Source organism: Heterodontus francisci, chromosome 23, assembly GCF_036365525.1.
Source record: "Heterodontus francisci isolate sHetFra1 chromosome 23, sHetFra1.hap1, whole genome shotgun sequence".
Classification (NCBI taxonomy): Eukaryota; Metazoa; Chordata; class Chondrichthyes; order Heterodontiformes; family Heterodontidae; genus Heterodontus; species Heterodontus francisci.
The window spans coordinates 18720261-18735874 of record NC_090393.1 but is presented as its reverse complement, the minus strand read 5'-3'; the positions used below and the strand labels follow the sequence as shown (position 1 = coordinate 18735874).

General features: G+C 43.9%; 1 protein-coding gene across 2 annotated transcripts in view; it reads right to left on the bottom strand.

The window, feature by feature from the left end:
- Positions 1 to 15614, bottom strand: part of morc2 (MORC family CW-type zinc finger 2) — a 73381-nt gene that overhangs the window by 34259 nt on the left and 23508 nt on the right. For both annotated transcript variants that reach the window (XM_068054806.1, XM_068054807.1), the window contains exons 4-8: positions 14656 to 14724; positions 9760 to 9850; positions 7924 to 8032; positions 7293 to 7452; positions 46 to 157 (exon numbers count right to left, since the gene is read on the bottom strand). In XM_068054806.1, the coding sequence (XP_067910907.1) occupies positions 46 to 157; positions 7293 to 7452; positions 7924 to 8032; positions 9760 to 9850; positions 14656 to 14724 (541 nt within the window). The remainder of the gene's footprint in view (positions 1 to 45; positions 158 to 7292; positions 7453 to 7923; positions 8033 to 9759; positions 9851 to 14655; positions 14725 to 15614) is intronic.

Here is a 15614-nt window from a genome sequence, read left to right as displayed (position 1 = left end):
CCTCAATCCAAAATGTCCCCATAGTACCTCAGACCAATTACTTACACTCCTTCAAGTTGTGGTCCCGCCATCAGAATATCAGTAGGATCAGAGGTAGCATCCAGTTCTGGTTCCCCATTATCCATCAGTTTAAGATTATATACTATCACCAAAGTCCCTGCAAAGGATTAAAAAACCACCCAGAATGCAGTATAGGGTTAAATAAATATGTATTCAGAATAATCCTTCATAACATCCTCTGCTATATTACAAATTTAGAACACATTCTTTCAGTCAAGAATTTCTCAACTAGTTATGAATAGAATGGTACACTACAGAAACTGGCCACTTAACTCCATCAAGACAGCAATGTTTTTCTCCAGAAGCCATCTATTCTAATGCTACTTTCTTGTTTGCTCCCCATTGCATTCCTCCTTTTTCAAGTAACTAAAGTCTTACACAGGTTCAGCATACTTTCTAACTTTTGCATTTAATGCCTTTAGATGCAAAATCAAAGCAGTTTGCTATTTTTTTAATGTTATCTACTTATGCTGCCACCTGTAAAGACCTGTGCATCCGCACACTAAGTCCCTCTATTAGAAATCTTTGCATGTTTCTATTTCCCATTCGTTCTTCCAAAATCTATTTCTTCACTTTTTTTTTTTACATTGAACAGCATCTTCCACTTATGCTACCATTCCTCTATCCTTTTGCAGTCTTTCGCAATCCTCTAAAATTTGGCATAATTCACACCCTCCCAATTTAATGTTATCAACAAATTTTCCTCAATTCTTAAATCCAGATCATTTATATATTCATTGATCACAACACAGGCTCCATAGAACATTAGTCATATCTTTCCTGTCCAAGAACCTTCCTTTCGCCCCTACATTTTGCTTTCTGCCTGCATCTATATGTCCACATTCTCCCGAATTCCATGTTTATATCTCTACCATACACCTCTTCTATGATACCTTATTAAATGCTTTTGAAAATCCATATCAACTATACCCACTACATTTTCTTTACCCATTATTTCATAGAAGATTTATAACAGGAGGCCATTCAGCCCATTGTGTTCATGCCAGTCGACGAAGAGCTACCCAACCTAATCTCAACTTCTTGGACCACATCTGTAGTCCTGGCAGGGAGAATTCTAAGGTTGGTTAAGCACATCCACATTGACTAGTCCTGATTAATTTGCTTCTCTGAATGCTTTCATTTCATAAAAAGAGTAGGGGCTAAAATTTAATCTGTGCTAATTGGGCACGAGGGTTGTAATTCGCAACCACGCCGGTTCGGTTGAAGGTTGGCACCACACAAACGTCATGCTGCCTCCTCATTGCCATAATTGTGTCATGCAGTCCAACACAATCTGTGCTAATGGCTGCATGCACAATTTGGGGGGAGTCGAAGAGTGTGCGAGGCTAACCCATGTTCCAGTTGAAACAAACATTCAAAGTGACGGAAAATGGAGCACCAGCCCAGGGGGGGTGGGCTCCAAGATTTACCAATGCCACTCTGGAGATACTAGTGGTAGAGGTGGATAGAAAGAGAGGGGCCATATTTCCTTGGGTTGGGGGGTTTCCAGGGCACCCTCAAGGATGTCCTCAGAAGGGATTTGAACAGGCGGCCAGGGAGGTCAATGTACAGAGCTTAATGATCTCACATGCATGGTCAAGGTCAGTGAATGAATCTTCACATCAGATCTCTTACCCACCAAAACACTAGTCACTCATGCTGCCCTATGCACCACACCATTACTCCCCAGCAGCACTGAGAACTCACACCTAACATTCACGTACTCCACCTCACCCACCCTCCAAAATGCCAGTGTCACAACCAACTCTCGAGTCTTCACAGACCTCCAGCTTTCAGTTATAGCAAGCACATCACCGAGACATTGTGCTACATAATCATTGACATTCTGCCCTTTCTCGCAGGCTACACACATAACAGGAAGGATCAGAGGACTTGTAGGCGGGCTGACATGACTCAGTCATCCAATGACTGAGATGATGTTCAGAATCATGGGCCAGCAGCAGCAGAGCCCATGGTATCTAGTATCTCTGAAACATAGAGGACAACAGTAAGTTATAACCTTATTCTCCTTCTCAACTCTCGACACTCTCATTCTGAGATCTGCCATAAATTGAAAGCTGCAGATGGTGCGACCATGGACCTTTCAGTGTGGCAGCTGAAGCTCAGACTGAGGTCATGAGATTTGTGCCTAGTGCCATGCCAGCCCAGCTTGTTGCAGATCTCAGTGCTCAAAGGGGCATGCAGGCTCTCACAAAAGATCGGCCCTCCAACAGATTACTGGGATTGCCGAGGTGCTGCCCCGAAGGAGTGGCATGGATGACGAATCTGCTGTCCTCACTCAGGATGACAGCATTTGCGATCCCACCAGTGCCCTTACTGTTGCCTCTCAGCCAGTCAGCCCAGACTGCTGCTGTGCATGCCGAAGTGGTGCAGTCCTTCGCCATCTGCCATCTCCCCTAGCCATGCTGCAGCCAATGGGATAGCATGGAGTAGGAGTACTAGGACAGGCAAAGGCACCCGCAAGACAGGTAAGGGTGGATAGTTCAGTTTTATATGGATTATTGGATGCGTTGTTGGGTAAAGATGTTATGCAAAGGTTTCTATTGCTGCTGTTTATTGTTGGATGGTGGCAAAGAAAATGCTGTAATGAGGCGTCTCAGATGGATGTAGCAGTGGGGAATGATGGGTCCGTGTTGGGCTGGGGAAAGGATCTTAGTGGATGGCATGGCACTAGGCATGGATCTCATGACCTCAGTCTGAGCTTCCCTGCAGCACTGAAAAAGGTCCATGGTCACACCATCTGCAGCTTTCAATTTATGGCAGATCTCAGAATGAGAGTGTTGAGAGTTGAGAACCTCAATCTGCTCTCTGACAGACCGTCTGGTTACAAAGGATGCCTCTGGAAACCTGAAGATAATCGCTGCACCCTCATAACAAGTACAATTGTGGAGGATGCAGAAGGCCACAAACTTTAAGATCCTCTCTGTACTCTACTGCAGTGCTCCCCTCGAGTGGTCAAGACAGCGGAACAGTTGTTCGAGGGGGTTGACTGTCTACTTGATGTTCCGAGTGGCTCTGTGGCTCTTCCTGAAGGCCCGCTCAGCTTGTACGGTAGGATGGGAAAGGTCATCATTGGCCATGTGAAGACGGATAGCCCCCAGCAGTCAGTCTCTGGTTTCTCTAGGAGGCCCCAAAATGGTGGGTAGGGCTGACTGACGGAGGATAAATGCATCCAGGCTGCTGCCTGGATAGCTGGCATTCACCGAGTCTTGGAGTGCTTGCGCACCAGCTGCACATTTATAGAATGGAAGCCCTTGCGATTCCTGAAACTCTGACCATTGACATGGGGGAATCTCACAAAGCCACATGGATGCAGTCAATGGCATCCTGCCTCATCAGGATTCCTGCTATCCTGGTGAAGCCACATGCCCTCTCATCCTGCTTGGCTCTCCTGAGCAAGAAGACTATGAACTCCTCTAGTCTGGTGTATATGACCTCAGTCACTAGCTGGATTCTGTGATGGACGGCATACTGGGAAATGTCGACAATGTCTCCCAATCTCAGCTGAAAGGACCCAGAGGAATAAAAATTGAGGACAGCGACCTTCATGACCATTGGCAGAGCTATCCTCACCCTGATACGATGCTCTAGGTTGGGTTGCAGAAGGTGGCACAGCTCGGTACCACCTCCTTGTTGAGCCCGAATTGTCTCAGGCATTGCTTCTGGGTGAGGTGGAGGCAGAAGTGTGCTCTGAAAACCCTCAGTGGGTAAAGCCTTCTCTGTAGAGACCGCTTCCTCCCTCCACACAGAGCTTCCCTTCTCTGTATCTTCTGCTCCATGTCCAGGTCATGTTGCAGACCAAGAGGCACAGTCACCAAAACCCCCATACATGGGTCAGGTATTCCTCGGTCTTCCCTGACTAAGGACCAACTGCCAAAAAACAACTCCAAAAACACAGCACAGTACTTCCACAAATTCAGCCTAAGCAAAATTAAGTCAAAAGCACCTCACCTGTAACTTGTTGAGTGGCCCTTTAAATAACAATGGCATAGGGCCCATTTGCAGCCAAATCTTTGTGGAGTGACATGTGAATTCATCCAACAGATCTGCCTGGTCCAAATTTGGTATATGGGCTCATGTCAGCCAGTAGGAATGTGTGTCGTCAGTATAGCGCCGATTCAAGTGCACACGGGCACCCACTTGAGCATTTTTTGTTATTCGTTCCATGGGATGTGGGCGACACTGGCTAGGCCAGCATTTATTGCCCATCCCTAATTGCCCTTAAGGTGGTGGTGAGCTGCCTTCTTGAACCTTTGCAGTCCAGTCCTTGGGGTGTAGGTACACCCACAGTCCTGTTAGGGAGTTCCAGAATTTTGACCCAGTGACAGTGAAGGAGCAGTGATATAGTTCCAAGTCAGGATGGCGTGTGGCTTGGAGTGAAACTTGCAGGTGGTGGTATTCCCATGCATCTGCTGTCCTTGTCCTTCTAATTGGTAGAGGTCGCAGGTTTGGAGGTGCTGTCTAAGGAGCCTTGGTGAATTGCTGCAAAAAATTTTCCAGATAGTACACGCTGCTGCCACTGTGTGTTGGTGGTGAAGGGAGTAAATATTGAAGGTGGTGGATGGGGTGCCAATCAAGCGGGCTGCTTTGTCCTGGATGGCGTTGAGCTCCTTGAGTATTGTGAAGCTGCACTCAGAGGCAAGTGGAGAGTATTCCATCACACTCCTGACGTGCACTGTGTGGACAGGCATTGGAGAGTCAGGAAGCGAGTTACTCACCGTAGAATTCCAAGCCTCTGATCTGCTCTTGTAGCCACAGTATTTATATCGCTACTCCAGTTCAGTTTCTGGTCAATGGTAACCCCGAGGATGTTGATTGTGGGGGATTCAGCGATCGTAATGCCATTGAATATCAAGGGGAGATGGTTAGATTCTCTCTTTGAGATGGTCATTGTCTGGCACTTGTGGGGCACGAATGTTTTTTGCCACTTATCAGCCCAAGCCTGAAATGTTGTCCAGGTCTTGCTGCATCTGGACATGGCTGCTTCATTACCTGAGCAGTCACAAATGGTGAACATTCTGCAGTCATCAGCGAACATCCCCACTTCTGACCTTATGATGGAGGGAAGGTAATTGATGAAGCAGCTGAAGATGGTTGGGTCTAGGATACTACCCTAAGGAACTCCTGCAGTGATGTCCTGGGACGGAGATGATTGACCACCAACAACCACAACCATCTTCCTTTGTACTAGGTATGACTCCAACCAGCGGAAAGTTTTCCCCGTCAGGGGCAATCACACTCACCTGTAGAGTTCAGCTCTTTTGTCCATCATTGGACAAAGGCTGTAATGAGGTCAGCTGAGTGGCCCTCGCGGAACCCAAACTGAGTGTCAGTGTGCAGGTTATTGCTGAGTAAGTGTCGCTTGATAGCAGTGTCGACGACCCCTTCCAACACTTTACTGAAGATTGACAGTAGACTGATAGGGCGGTAATCGGCCGGGTTGGATTTGTCCTGCCTTTTGTGTACAGGACATACTTGGGCAATTTTCCACATTGCCATAGATGCCAGTATTATAGCTGTACTGGAACAGCTCGGCTAGGGACGCGGCTAGTCCTGGAGCATAAGTATTCAGTACTATTGCCAGAATGCTGTCAGGGCCCATAGCCTTTGCAGTATCCAGTGCCTTCAGCTGTTTCTTGATATCACTTGGAGTGAATTGGATTAGCTGAAGTCTGGCATCTATGATAAAAGCAAAATACTGCGGATGCTGGAAATCTGAAATAAAAACAAGAAATGCTGGAACCACTCAGCAGGTCTGGCAGCATCTGTGGAAAGAGAAGCAGAGTTAACCCGAAACGGTAACTCTGCTTCTCTTTCCACAGATGCTGCCAGACCTGCTGAGTGGTTCCAGCATTTCTTGTTTTTATTTCTGGCATCTATGATGCTGGGGACCTCAGGAAGAGGCTGAGTTGGATCATCCACTTGGCACTTCTGGCTGAAGATAGATGCAAATGCTTCAGCCTTGCCTTTTGCACTGATGTGCTGGGCTCCCCAATTGTTGAGAATGGGGATATTTGTGGAGCCTCCTCCTCCAGTTAGTTTTTTAACCATTCACTACCATTCACAACTGGATGTGGCAGGACTGCAGAGCTTAGGTCTGATCCGTTGATTGTGGGATTGCTTAGCCCTGTCTATCACATGCTGCTTCAGCTGTTTGGCATGCAAGTTGTCCTGTGTTGCAGCTTCACCAGGCTGACATCTCATTTTTAGGTATGCCTGGTGCTGCTCCTGGCATGTCCTCCTGCACTCTTCACTGAACCTTCAGAAGAGATCAGCGTGCACTGATGACAGGGCACTTGGCTTCAGTGGCACTGTCTCCAGAAGTGCTATGGAAACCATATTCGTGCCCTAATAGTTTATAACTGAACTAAGACTAAATGGCTTATCTCAGCCTCCTATTCTGATGAGGGGCTTCTCCATTTGGTGGCCTCCAGTCCTATGGCACAATTTTCTTTTCCAGAAATTTTGGGAAATTTGAGTGTATATGACATCATACTAATGTTGCATAGTGTACTTATCAACTGGGCCATTATGGGGGGTTCATGAATTTAAACTTAAGGGGTTAGAGAAAAATTAAAACTCTCAGAACAGAGAAATGTGAAAGACAATAAAAGATCACTGTGATCCACTGGGGAGTCCAAAGATTTTAAAAAGTACAATACACTCCATGTTAAAAGCCCACAATCATTTATTTGTCAAATTGTTATGGTGTTCGAAATGATCAAAAAACAGGAGTTTTCTAACTCGGACCACACCTAATAATAAAGGTAACTTTGAGCCTGCATCCTAACATCCACATTTTCCAGTCACCGAGCCGTAGCCAGAAGCTGGAATCTTAGATGAGTTCCTCTTCCATGTTACTTCAATTATTCTCATCCATTATAATGCCTGTCCATTTGCTAGAGCTATCAATTTTAAATTCCTCTTACTTTTTTTTTTAAATTGTCCCCAAGATCTTCTGCAGCCCTACACCCAAATTGACACTTTGCACCTCCGGTCAGATTGTGAATCGCGTTTCTCTGCCACTGCCTTGTACTCAAAAATTCTACTTCTCGTTCTCTTTGGTCACTATCCCTAACTTCGCATCTACTTCCTTTTTGCTGTTCATCACGCCTTCTATAGAACAGTTTGGGCATTTTATTACTTAAAAATAGCTATAGAACTGCAAGTACTTTTGCATCATCATTTCTGCCAAATTACAATGTCCTTACCATTACTTTCTTTGATTTTATCAAACTGCTCCATGACCTCTGACTCAGATTTGAACGGCGAATACTTGTAGATAAGTTCTGTTTCGATGGCAAATTTCTCAGGATTGTCAGTCATGGGCTCTCTGGTTCTGGAATTCCATGTTGGAAGTGGAACTATCACCTTTGTCCCCAAAAAAACACATGCGCCATTAAAATGAAGCACGCACAGACAGACTGTGATCAGGACATTACCACTCCTGCTGTGTGCATAAGCTATTAAACATAAGATATGGAAGCTTCCTTATTGGTGAAGGCAGCATGATATTGACTAGAAGCCCCCAAGTTTGATTCCTGGACTATATAGTTATTTATTTTCAGTTTGGCTGGCAATAGGGGTATTAAAACTGCCTACAGTTTCTGGGGTTTGAGACAGGAAAAACAGACAGGGCTCCTGATCAGTTGCCACTGAGCACAGCTGGTGAGTGTACAGCTTTGAAATCAGGCGAGGATAGGAGGGGTATCTTTCTACACACCATCTGGTCTCACCCGTGAAAGATTATTATTCAATTCAGGTAACAGAGGGGAAAAATGGGGAGAACGAGAACAGTAAAATAAACATGCAGAATAGTTTCATTTTAAAATAGAAACTAACCTCATCAATTCCTTCCTCCTCATGAAATGTTCGTGAAAGGAAAACACAGGTCATTGTCTCCTCTTTCTTCGTGAACAGAATAAAGTCTCTGCCAATTCGCATTGAGCCACTGAGTGAAGAGGGGACAGAAAAGAAAAACAAGACATTTAAAGTTTTGCTACAGTCTGAGTTTTGCTCAACATGGCCTCCCTGACACACCCAACAACTTCAACAGGAGTTATCAATTATCTCCCGAGAGCCACTGCTAAAAAAATTACTTATTAAAACCAATAATTGTTGTAATTGCTGTCCATCAATGCACTTCGTAGACAGTTTACACAATGACTGATCTGTAGCCTACGTCCAAGCTTGAGGCAGCAATTCTTCTAAATAATGGGTTTCCTATCTGGTCATTTTATATTGTTTGTTGCCGCAGAGCCAGTCTTGTTACATAAAAGCCAAATCATACACCATATTCTTATGTTTTCAGTAATTCAACTTTGAGTTACTGCTCAAATTTAGTGATTACAGAACAGTTCTTTCACCGTGGATATGATCACGTATCTTGACTTATGTCCATCAAGTCTACTGCTGGAACAAATGAAAAATCCACAAAATAAATATCCCTGGAATTAATCCCTGACATCCATTATTCTCTATATAGAAAGAAACATTGAGAGATTTCTTCTACACAATCTTTGGTACCTCTATAACATTGCCAGCCTCTGCCTGACTACGGTCCCATCACCACGACAACTCTTACTTGTGCTTTCATCACCTCTCTAATGCCCTCCTCGTTGACATCTCATTGACACCTACCATATACTCCAGCTGGAGCAAAACAGAGCCATCTGTTCCCTTTTTCTCTATTAGTTTAGAAGCAAATGGACAATTCTGGCAAAACCAACTCAGTTGCCCTGAGGTGGTGGTGGGCCTCCTCAAAATGCTGCAATCCTAATGTTGCTAGCTAGAGAATTCCAGTGGCAATGAAGGGAAGGCTATATGTTTCTGTCAGGATGGGTTGTTATTTGATGATAATCTGACAACAGCGCTACTCTTGTCCTTCCCAGCGTTAGAGATTGCAAAGGAGCGATATGCTATAAATTAACCATACAAGTCTTGCTCATCATTGCTCCTGTCTTCATATCCTGCATCTCTCCATGGCCTCACCTCGTCTTTTTGTTGCAACTTCCTCCAGGCTAATATCATCTTCCACACTCTTCTGCTCTCAAGACTCTGGCCTTTTGTACATGCCACTTCTTTTGCACAATCAGCGGTCATAGAGTCCTCAACTACTTTGGTCCTGCTCTTTGGAACATCCTGCTTAATTCTTTCCAACTTTCCCCTTCCCATCTTAAAAAAATATATAGTTTTGACCAAGCGTTTAATCACTCCTCCCAATTTCCAACTCCACGGATCAACGCCTATCGTCTTATCTCAAAAAAAAACATCCTCTTCCCCTCCCAAAAAAAAAGCTTGGGGAATGTTGTCTACATTGAACACAAGCTGTTGTTCCAACAGAAGCATTTGCCTACTTCTGTCTGTACAGTGGTGGCTTTGATGAAGTTTGGCAAGTTCCTGGTGTATGGTATGATTATAGAAATTTTCCAAGATTACAGAAGCAACAGCTTCAAAGAAGTAGAAATTTTGCTTTAAAACATTTAGCTTTCCCACTGGTTAAATATTCCTAAAATTATGAAAAGGCAAAGGTGAAGAATACAAAAATCCTATTACTTCTATAGCAGCCAGCAGTATCCATCGTGTCACAAGAACAATCCAGTAATTGTTTCGCTAAGAGGCAGAAGTACATAAAAAGACACATAACAATAAGAATTCACTGAAAATTGAAAAACATACGACTTCAGCCCATTTCCGTACTGCCCAATCTGTGTGGATTCTGGAGTCCTTTTGGCAGATTTCCCAAACTGGATCACGCTCGCAGCCTCATCTGTTGGGAAGAAAGTTGATAATCAAACTAAGAAAGGTCCACTGTAAAATAAAAACTGATGAGCACAACAACTAATTCCAGCAGCACAAGACCATAGTTAGGCCTATATCAATAAACCTGCAAAACCCATCATGCCTGTCATGCTAGCGGAGCTTGAAATTAAGTTTTAGGTGAGCTACGATAAGCTATGACATTATGACAAGCGGTCAGAATTTGCTAGCGGCTGGAGGCAGGAAACAAACCATGGCTACATTCACCATTTATCCAATACCAGCAGATTTAAAGGTGCCTTGAGACAGCAAGCAGCAAGGGCAAGATTTGCACACTTGGGCAGAACTGCTGCATGAGCTTTTACAGTTAATATATGCCCTTTTCAAGCAGAGCCTTACACAACGCCAGTGTAATATGCCATGGAGTAGTAGCATGCTTGCATGTGCAAATCCCCACGAAGTTTTTCAGCATCTTCCATACTGTTATGAAATCCACTGGGCTTAGCCAAGTCCCCTCAGTGGTAAGCGAGATCTATCAGGAGGCATTTTTGCTTACAGGCGGAGATTGCCTAGTGCAAGCAGGTCAACTGTCTCCAGTTTGCAAGCCTCGAACAAGAGGAGCAGGGAGGAAATAAAATTTTGCCCTGCTGTAGCTTGAAGCCAAGAAGAAAAATTTTAAGATGGAGGGGGGAACATTCACAAAATCAAAATTCATCAAAAAAGGATACTACTCATTTACCATTCTCCATTTCCCACCCACCACACTCACTGGTTCAAGTCAGGTTCTTGTCAACCCCAGATCTTATCACATTCATGGTTAGATTACTATTTCCATAAGCAGTTTTTGATGAACCAGAAATTGCATTTTTACTGTCTGCTTGGTCCAGTTTAGCAAACTTCAGATCCAACAAAGAAGTCCAAATTGTGATAAGCTATTTACTGAGGAATGTAGTGTGCCCATCATGTCTCGCATCTCATCAGAAGGTCGAAAAATGCCACACTGCTGAAACACTACTGAATACCATTGTCCAGCTTTACTTATGAATGTGAGTCACACCCAACATATTCTCCCTTTAGGCAAGAGATTGGGCAAAAAGACAGAAGTGCATGAATGAAGCTGTAATTTCAAGTACAAGTCGACAGTGACAATGCCTCATCAAAAGTGATCTACCAAACAGCAATGGTGACAAAGATGCCAAAATCGTAAATCGCTTTTCTAGTAATATCAGCGATTATTTGTAGACTGTGCAGGAGTAATGGGTACACTCCACATACTAGTCAAGGTAATGGGGAAGTGAAAATAGTTAGTGAGATCTTACCAGAAGATCTTCAGTGGTGTTCCACAACTTTATTATTTGAGCAACCACAAGCAGCAACTGAAGGTGGTACATTAGTATGTTTCTAGTCCAACAAGAAAGGAGGCACTGCTTGACCTGGTTCTTGAGATCGTAAGGATCGTAAGGAGATCATTTAGGGGACAGTGATCATTGTATCATAAAGTTTAGGCTAACTATGGAAAAGGACAAAGAACTATCCAGAATAAGAATAATTAACTGGGGAAAGTCAACTTCAAGGTGGTATGAACGGAGCTGGGGCGAATAAATTGAGGTCAAAGGTTAGCAGGAAAAAGGGTAGCTGAACAATGGGCTACCTTCAAAGATGATAGTTTGGGCACAGCCAAGGTATGCTCCATCTAAGGGTAAAGATAGGGCAAACAAATCCAGAACTCCCTGGATGACAAAAGAGGTAGAGATTAAGATAACGAAGAAAAAGTGTGCTTGACAGATGCCAGGTAGAAAATACCATTGAGAACCAGGCTGAATATAGAAGGTCCAAAGGGGAAGTGAAAAAGCAAAGAAGACAAGCAGAGAAAGAGCATGAAAAGAGACTGGCAGCTAACATTAAAGGGAATCCCAGTGTTTTCTATAGATATAGAAAAGGGTGGTAAAAGGAGGAGTTGGGGCGATTAGGGATATAAAGGGGTTTGTATGCATGGCGGCAGAGGGCATAGCTGAGGTATTAGATAAATGCTTTGCATCTGTCTTTACCAAGGAGGATGGTGCAACCCAGGCAAAAGTGAAAGAGGTGGTAATTCAGACACTAGAAGGGTTTAAAATTGTTCATGAGGAAGTATTAGATAGGTGATCTGTACTTAAAGTTGATAAAGTTGAGATGCATCCAAGGACACTGAGGGAAGTGAGCATGGAAATCGCGGAGCACCAGCCATAATCTTTCAGTCTTCCTTAGACTTGGGGGTGGTGCCAGAGGACTGGAGAATTGCAAACGTTACACCCTTGTTCAAAAAAGGGTATAAAGATAAGCCCAGCAACTACAGGCCAGTCAGTTTAACTTTGGTGGTGCGGAAACTTCTAGAAAGAATGATTCGGGAAAAAATTACTAGTCACATGGACAAATGCAGGTTAATTAAAGAAAGCCAGTATGGATTTCTTCAGGGAAAATCATGTTTAATTAACTGGCTCGAGTTTTTTGAGGAGGTAACAGAGGGTTGATGAGGGCAATGCAGTTGATGTGGCGTACATGGACTTTCAAAAGGCATTTGATGCAGTGCCACACAACAGACTTGCGAGCAAAGTTGTAGCTCATGGAATAAAAGGGCAGTAGCAACATGGATACAGAATTGGCTGAGTGATAGGAAACAAAGAGTAGTGGTTAATGGATGTTTTTTGGGCTGGAGGAAGGTTTGTAGTGGACTTCCCCAGAGGTCAGTATTGGGACCCTTGCTTGTCCTGATATATTAATGACCTAGACCTTGGTGTACAGGGTACAATTTCAAAGTTTGTGGATGATACGAAACTTAGAAGCATTGTGAACTGTGAGGAGGATAGTGTAGAACTGCAAAAGGACCATAGACAAGTTGGTGGAATGAGTGGACAGGTGGCAGATGAACTTCGATGCAGAGAAATGTGAAGTGATTCATCGGTAGGAAGAATATGGAGACATATAAAATATCTGCAGGAGCAGAAAAACCTGGGTGTCTATGTGCATAAGTCATGGAAGATGGCAGGACAGGTTGAGAGCATGGTTAATAAAGCATACAGTACCCTGGGTTTTATTAATAGGGGCATAGAGTACAAGAACAAGGAAATTATGTTGAACTTGTATAAGATGCAAGTTCGGCCTCAGCTGGAGTACTGCATCCAGTTCTGGGTGCGGCACTTTAGGAAAGATGTAAAGGCATTGGAGAGAGTACAGAAAAGATTCACGAGAATGAAATTCCTCATCCCTGGAACAGCCATGAAGATGGATTGGAGAAGTTAGGATGGTTTTCTTTGGACAAGAGAAGACTGAGAGGAGATTTGATAGAGGTATTCAAAGTCATGAGGAGTCTGGACAGAGTAGATGTCCCACTCGTGAAAGGATCGAGAACAAGACGGCACAGATTTAAAGTAATGATAAGAGTTGCTCTTGCGTCATGAGGAAAAACTTTTTCATGCGGTGAGTAGTTAGAGTCTGGAATGCACTGCCCGAAAGTGTGGTGGAGGCAGGTTCAATTGAAGCATTCAAAGGGAATTAGACTGTTATATGAAAAGGAAGAATGTGCAGGGTTACAGGGAGATGGTGGGGGAGTGGCACTGGGTGAATTGCTCTTTCGGAGAACTGGCGCAGACATGATGGGCCGAATGACCTGCATCTGTGCTGTAACAATTCTGTGATTCTGTATCTAGTATCTCAACAATTGTGATCAAATCTGCCAGTTGCCGACATAACGGTGGTGGCACTTTAAAAAAAAATTCCCTATATAATTGCAAATTTCTTTGTGCAAAGATATTGCAGGTAATCCTTACACTTAGAATGATAACAGCATAGGAGGTGGTCATTTGGCCCATCGAGTCCATGTCAGCCCTCTGTCTAGCAATCCAGTCAGTCCCATTACCCCGCTCTAGTCACATAGCCCTGCAAGTTTATTTCCTTCAAGTACCCCATTCAATTTCCTTGTTGAACTTTATTATTCCCCCAGTATCCTTTTAAGAAGAAAATCCAGATACCCTGGGCAAAGTTTCACCAAATGATGCCAATTAAATTAACTTCATTGTATTCAATCTAACTGCGATGAGAACAATTTGCAACCTTGAAATGTGCAAGAAATTATCACCCCTTTCCGGAGCTGACTGGCTGCAATTTTGAAAACTCCCTTCGCATGACATTGAACCAAAAAAGTCCCATGTTCAATCCTGTCAAGGCATCGTGACCAATTCTTGGGGTTGCTGGGCATGGGAAAGCTATGAAAAGAAAGTCAAATTTAATCATTAGCCAGTGTAAGAAAAAAATCTGGATTTAGGACTGTACAGCAGATTGGGTGTTGTAGTACTGAAACAGGCAATCAGAAACTGCAGTAGCAAAAGAAATCTCAAGCTGCTATAACTTCATATTGCCTGGAGTCCATTAACTGGCTTTAACTAGGAGTTTCCAAAACATTCCTAGTATAAGCCAGACCACTACTATTAGCCATTTCCACAACTGACAGCCACAACACCAGTTTCATCATATTAAAATCAGTCGGCAGCTACTCTTGAACAGCCAGCACTGCCCTGACCTTCCCCTTTCCATGGCAAAAGTTCCTCACCTCCCTTCACATTGACAGCACACTGGCGATCCAGAACCTAGCCATGAACAGAATTGTGAACATACCTCTAGTACAATGTGTTTTAGCAACAACCATCCTTCCAATGCAATTATTTATCTCCAGCTACTTTGGAGAAAGAAAATTCACCATCTCGTGCTGCATCTCCATTTGAATTGCATCTCTTATCTGTACCGATCCTCATGTATCACAACAGGGTCATGTTTACTTACTGCAATCCATCCCGGCTCCATCGTCCAGAAAACATAGCATGAATGCTCCTCGCAAATCTACATTCTGAACTGTAAAACAGGCATTGAATTTTAGCAAGAACCACAAGGGAAACAAAATATACATAAATACTTCTGTAATTTTACATTATTGAGCGTCATGAAGCAGTCAGGGGCAGGTAAAGCATGGTTTAGGAGCTCAATAAAACTCCCTTTACACAGCCAATGAGCTTTAATCCTCACCTCAAAAAAGCACCAGTGTGACATCTGTATTCCCCATAACAGCCATCATCTCTCAACAATGCTGCCAATTCAGTGTGATTAATGGCAAGTTATGGGCAGTTTATACCATGGACCCTCAACTACAGGGAACCAATGGAGACTATCCCATTTAAGACCTTTGCCATTGGTACGAAGGGACTTTGCACCTGTGAAAAGTGAGGCAGATGTAGGAGGCCCTAGGGGTGAAAGGAAACTGCGAACTACTGTGCCATACAATTCCCATCTACTTATACAAGATTAGAAGTCTTGCATATGGCAAGCACTTCTTCCACTTTTTTAAAAATTCGCTCATGGGATGCAAGCATCACAGGCAAGGCCAGCATTTATTGCCCATCCCTAATTGCCACTGCGAAGGTGGTGGTGAACCATCTTCTTGAACTGCTTCAGTCCATGTGGTGTAGGTACACCCACAGTGCTGTTAGGAAGGGAATTCCAAGTTTTTGACAGCGATATAGTCCAAGTCAGGATGGTGAGTGGCTTGGAGGGGAATTTGCAGATGTTCCATGTGTCTGCTGCTCTTGTCCTTCTAGGTGTTAGAGGTCACGGATTTGGAAGGTGCTGTCGAAGGAGGCTTGGCGATGGTACCCACTACTGCCATCGTGTGCCAGTGGTGGAGGGAGTGAATGTTCAGGGCAGTGGATGGGGTACCAATCAAGCAGGCTGCTTTGTCCTGGATGGCA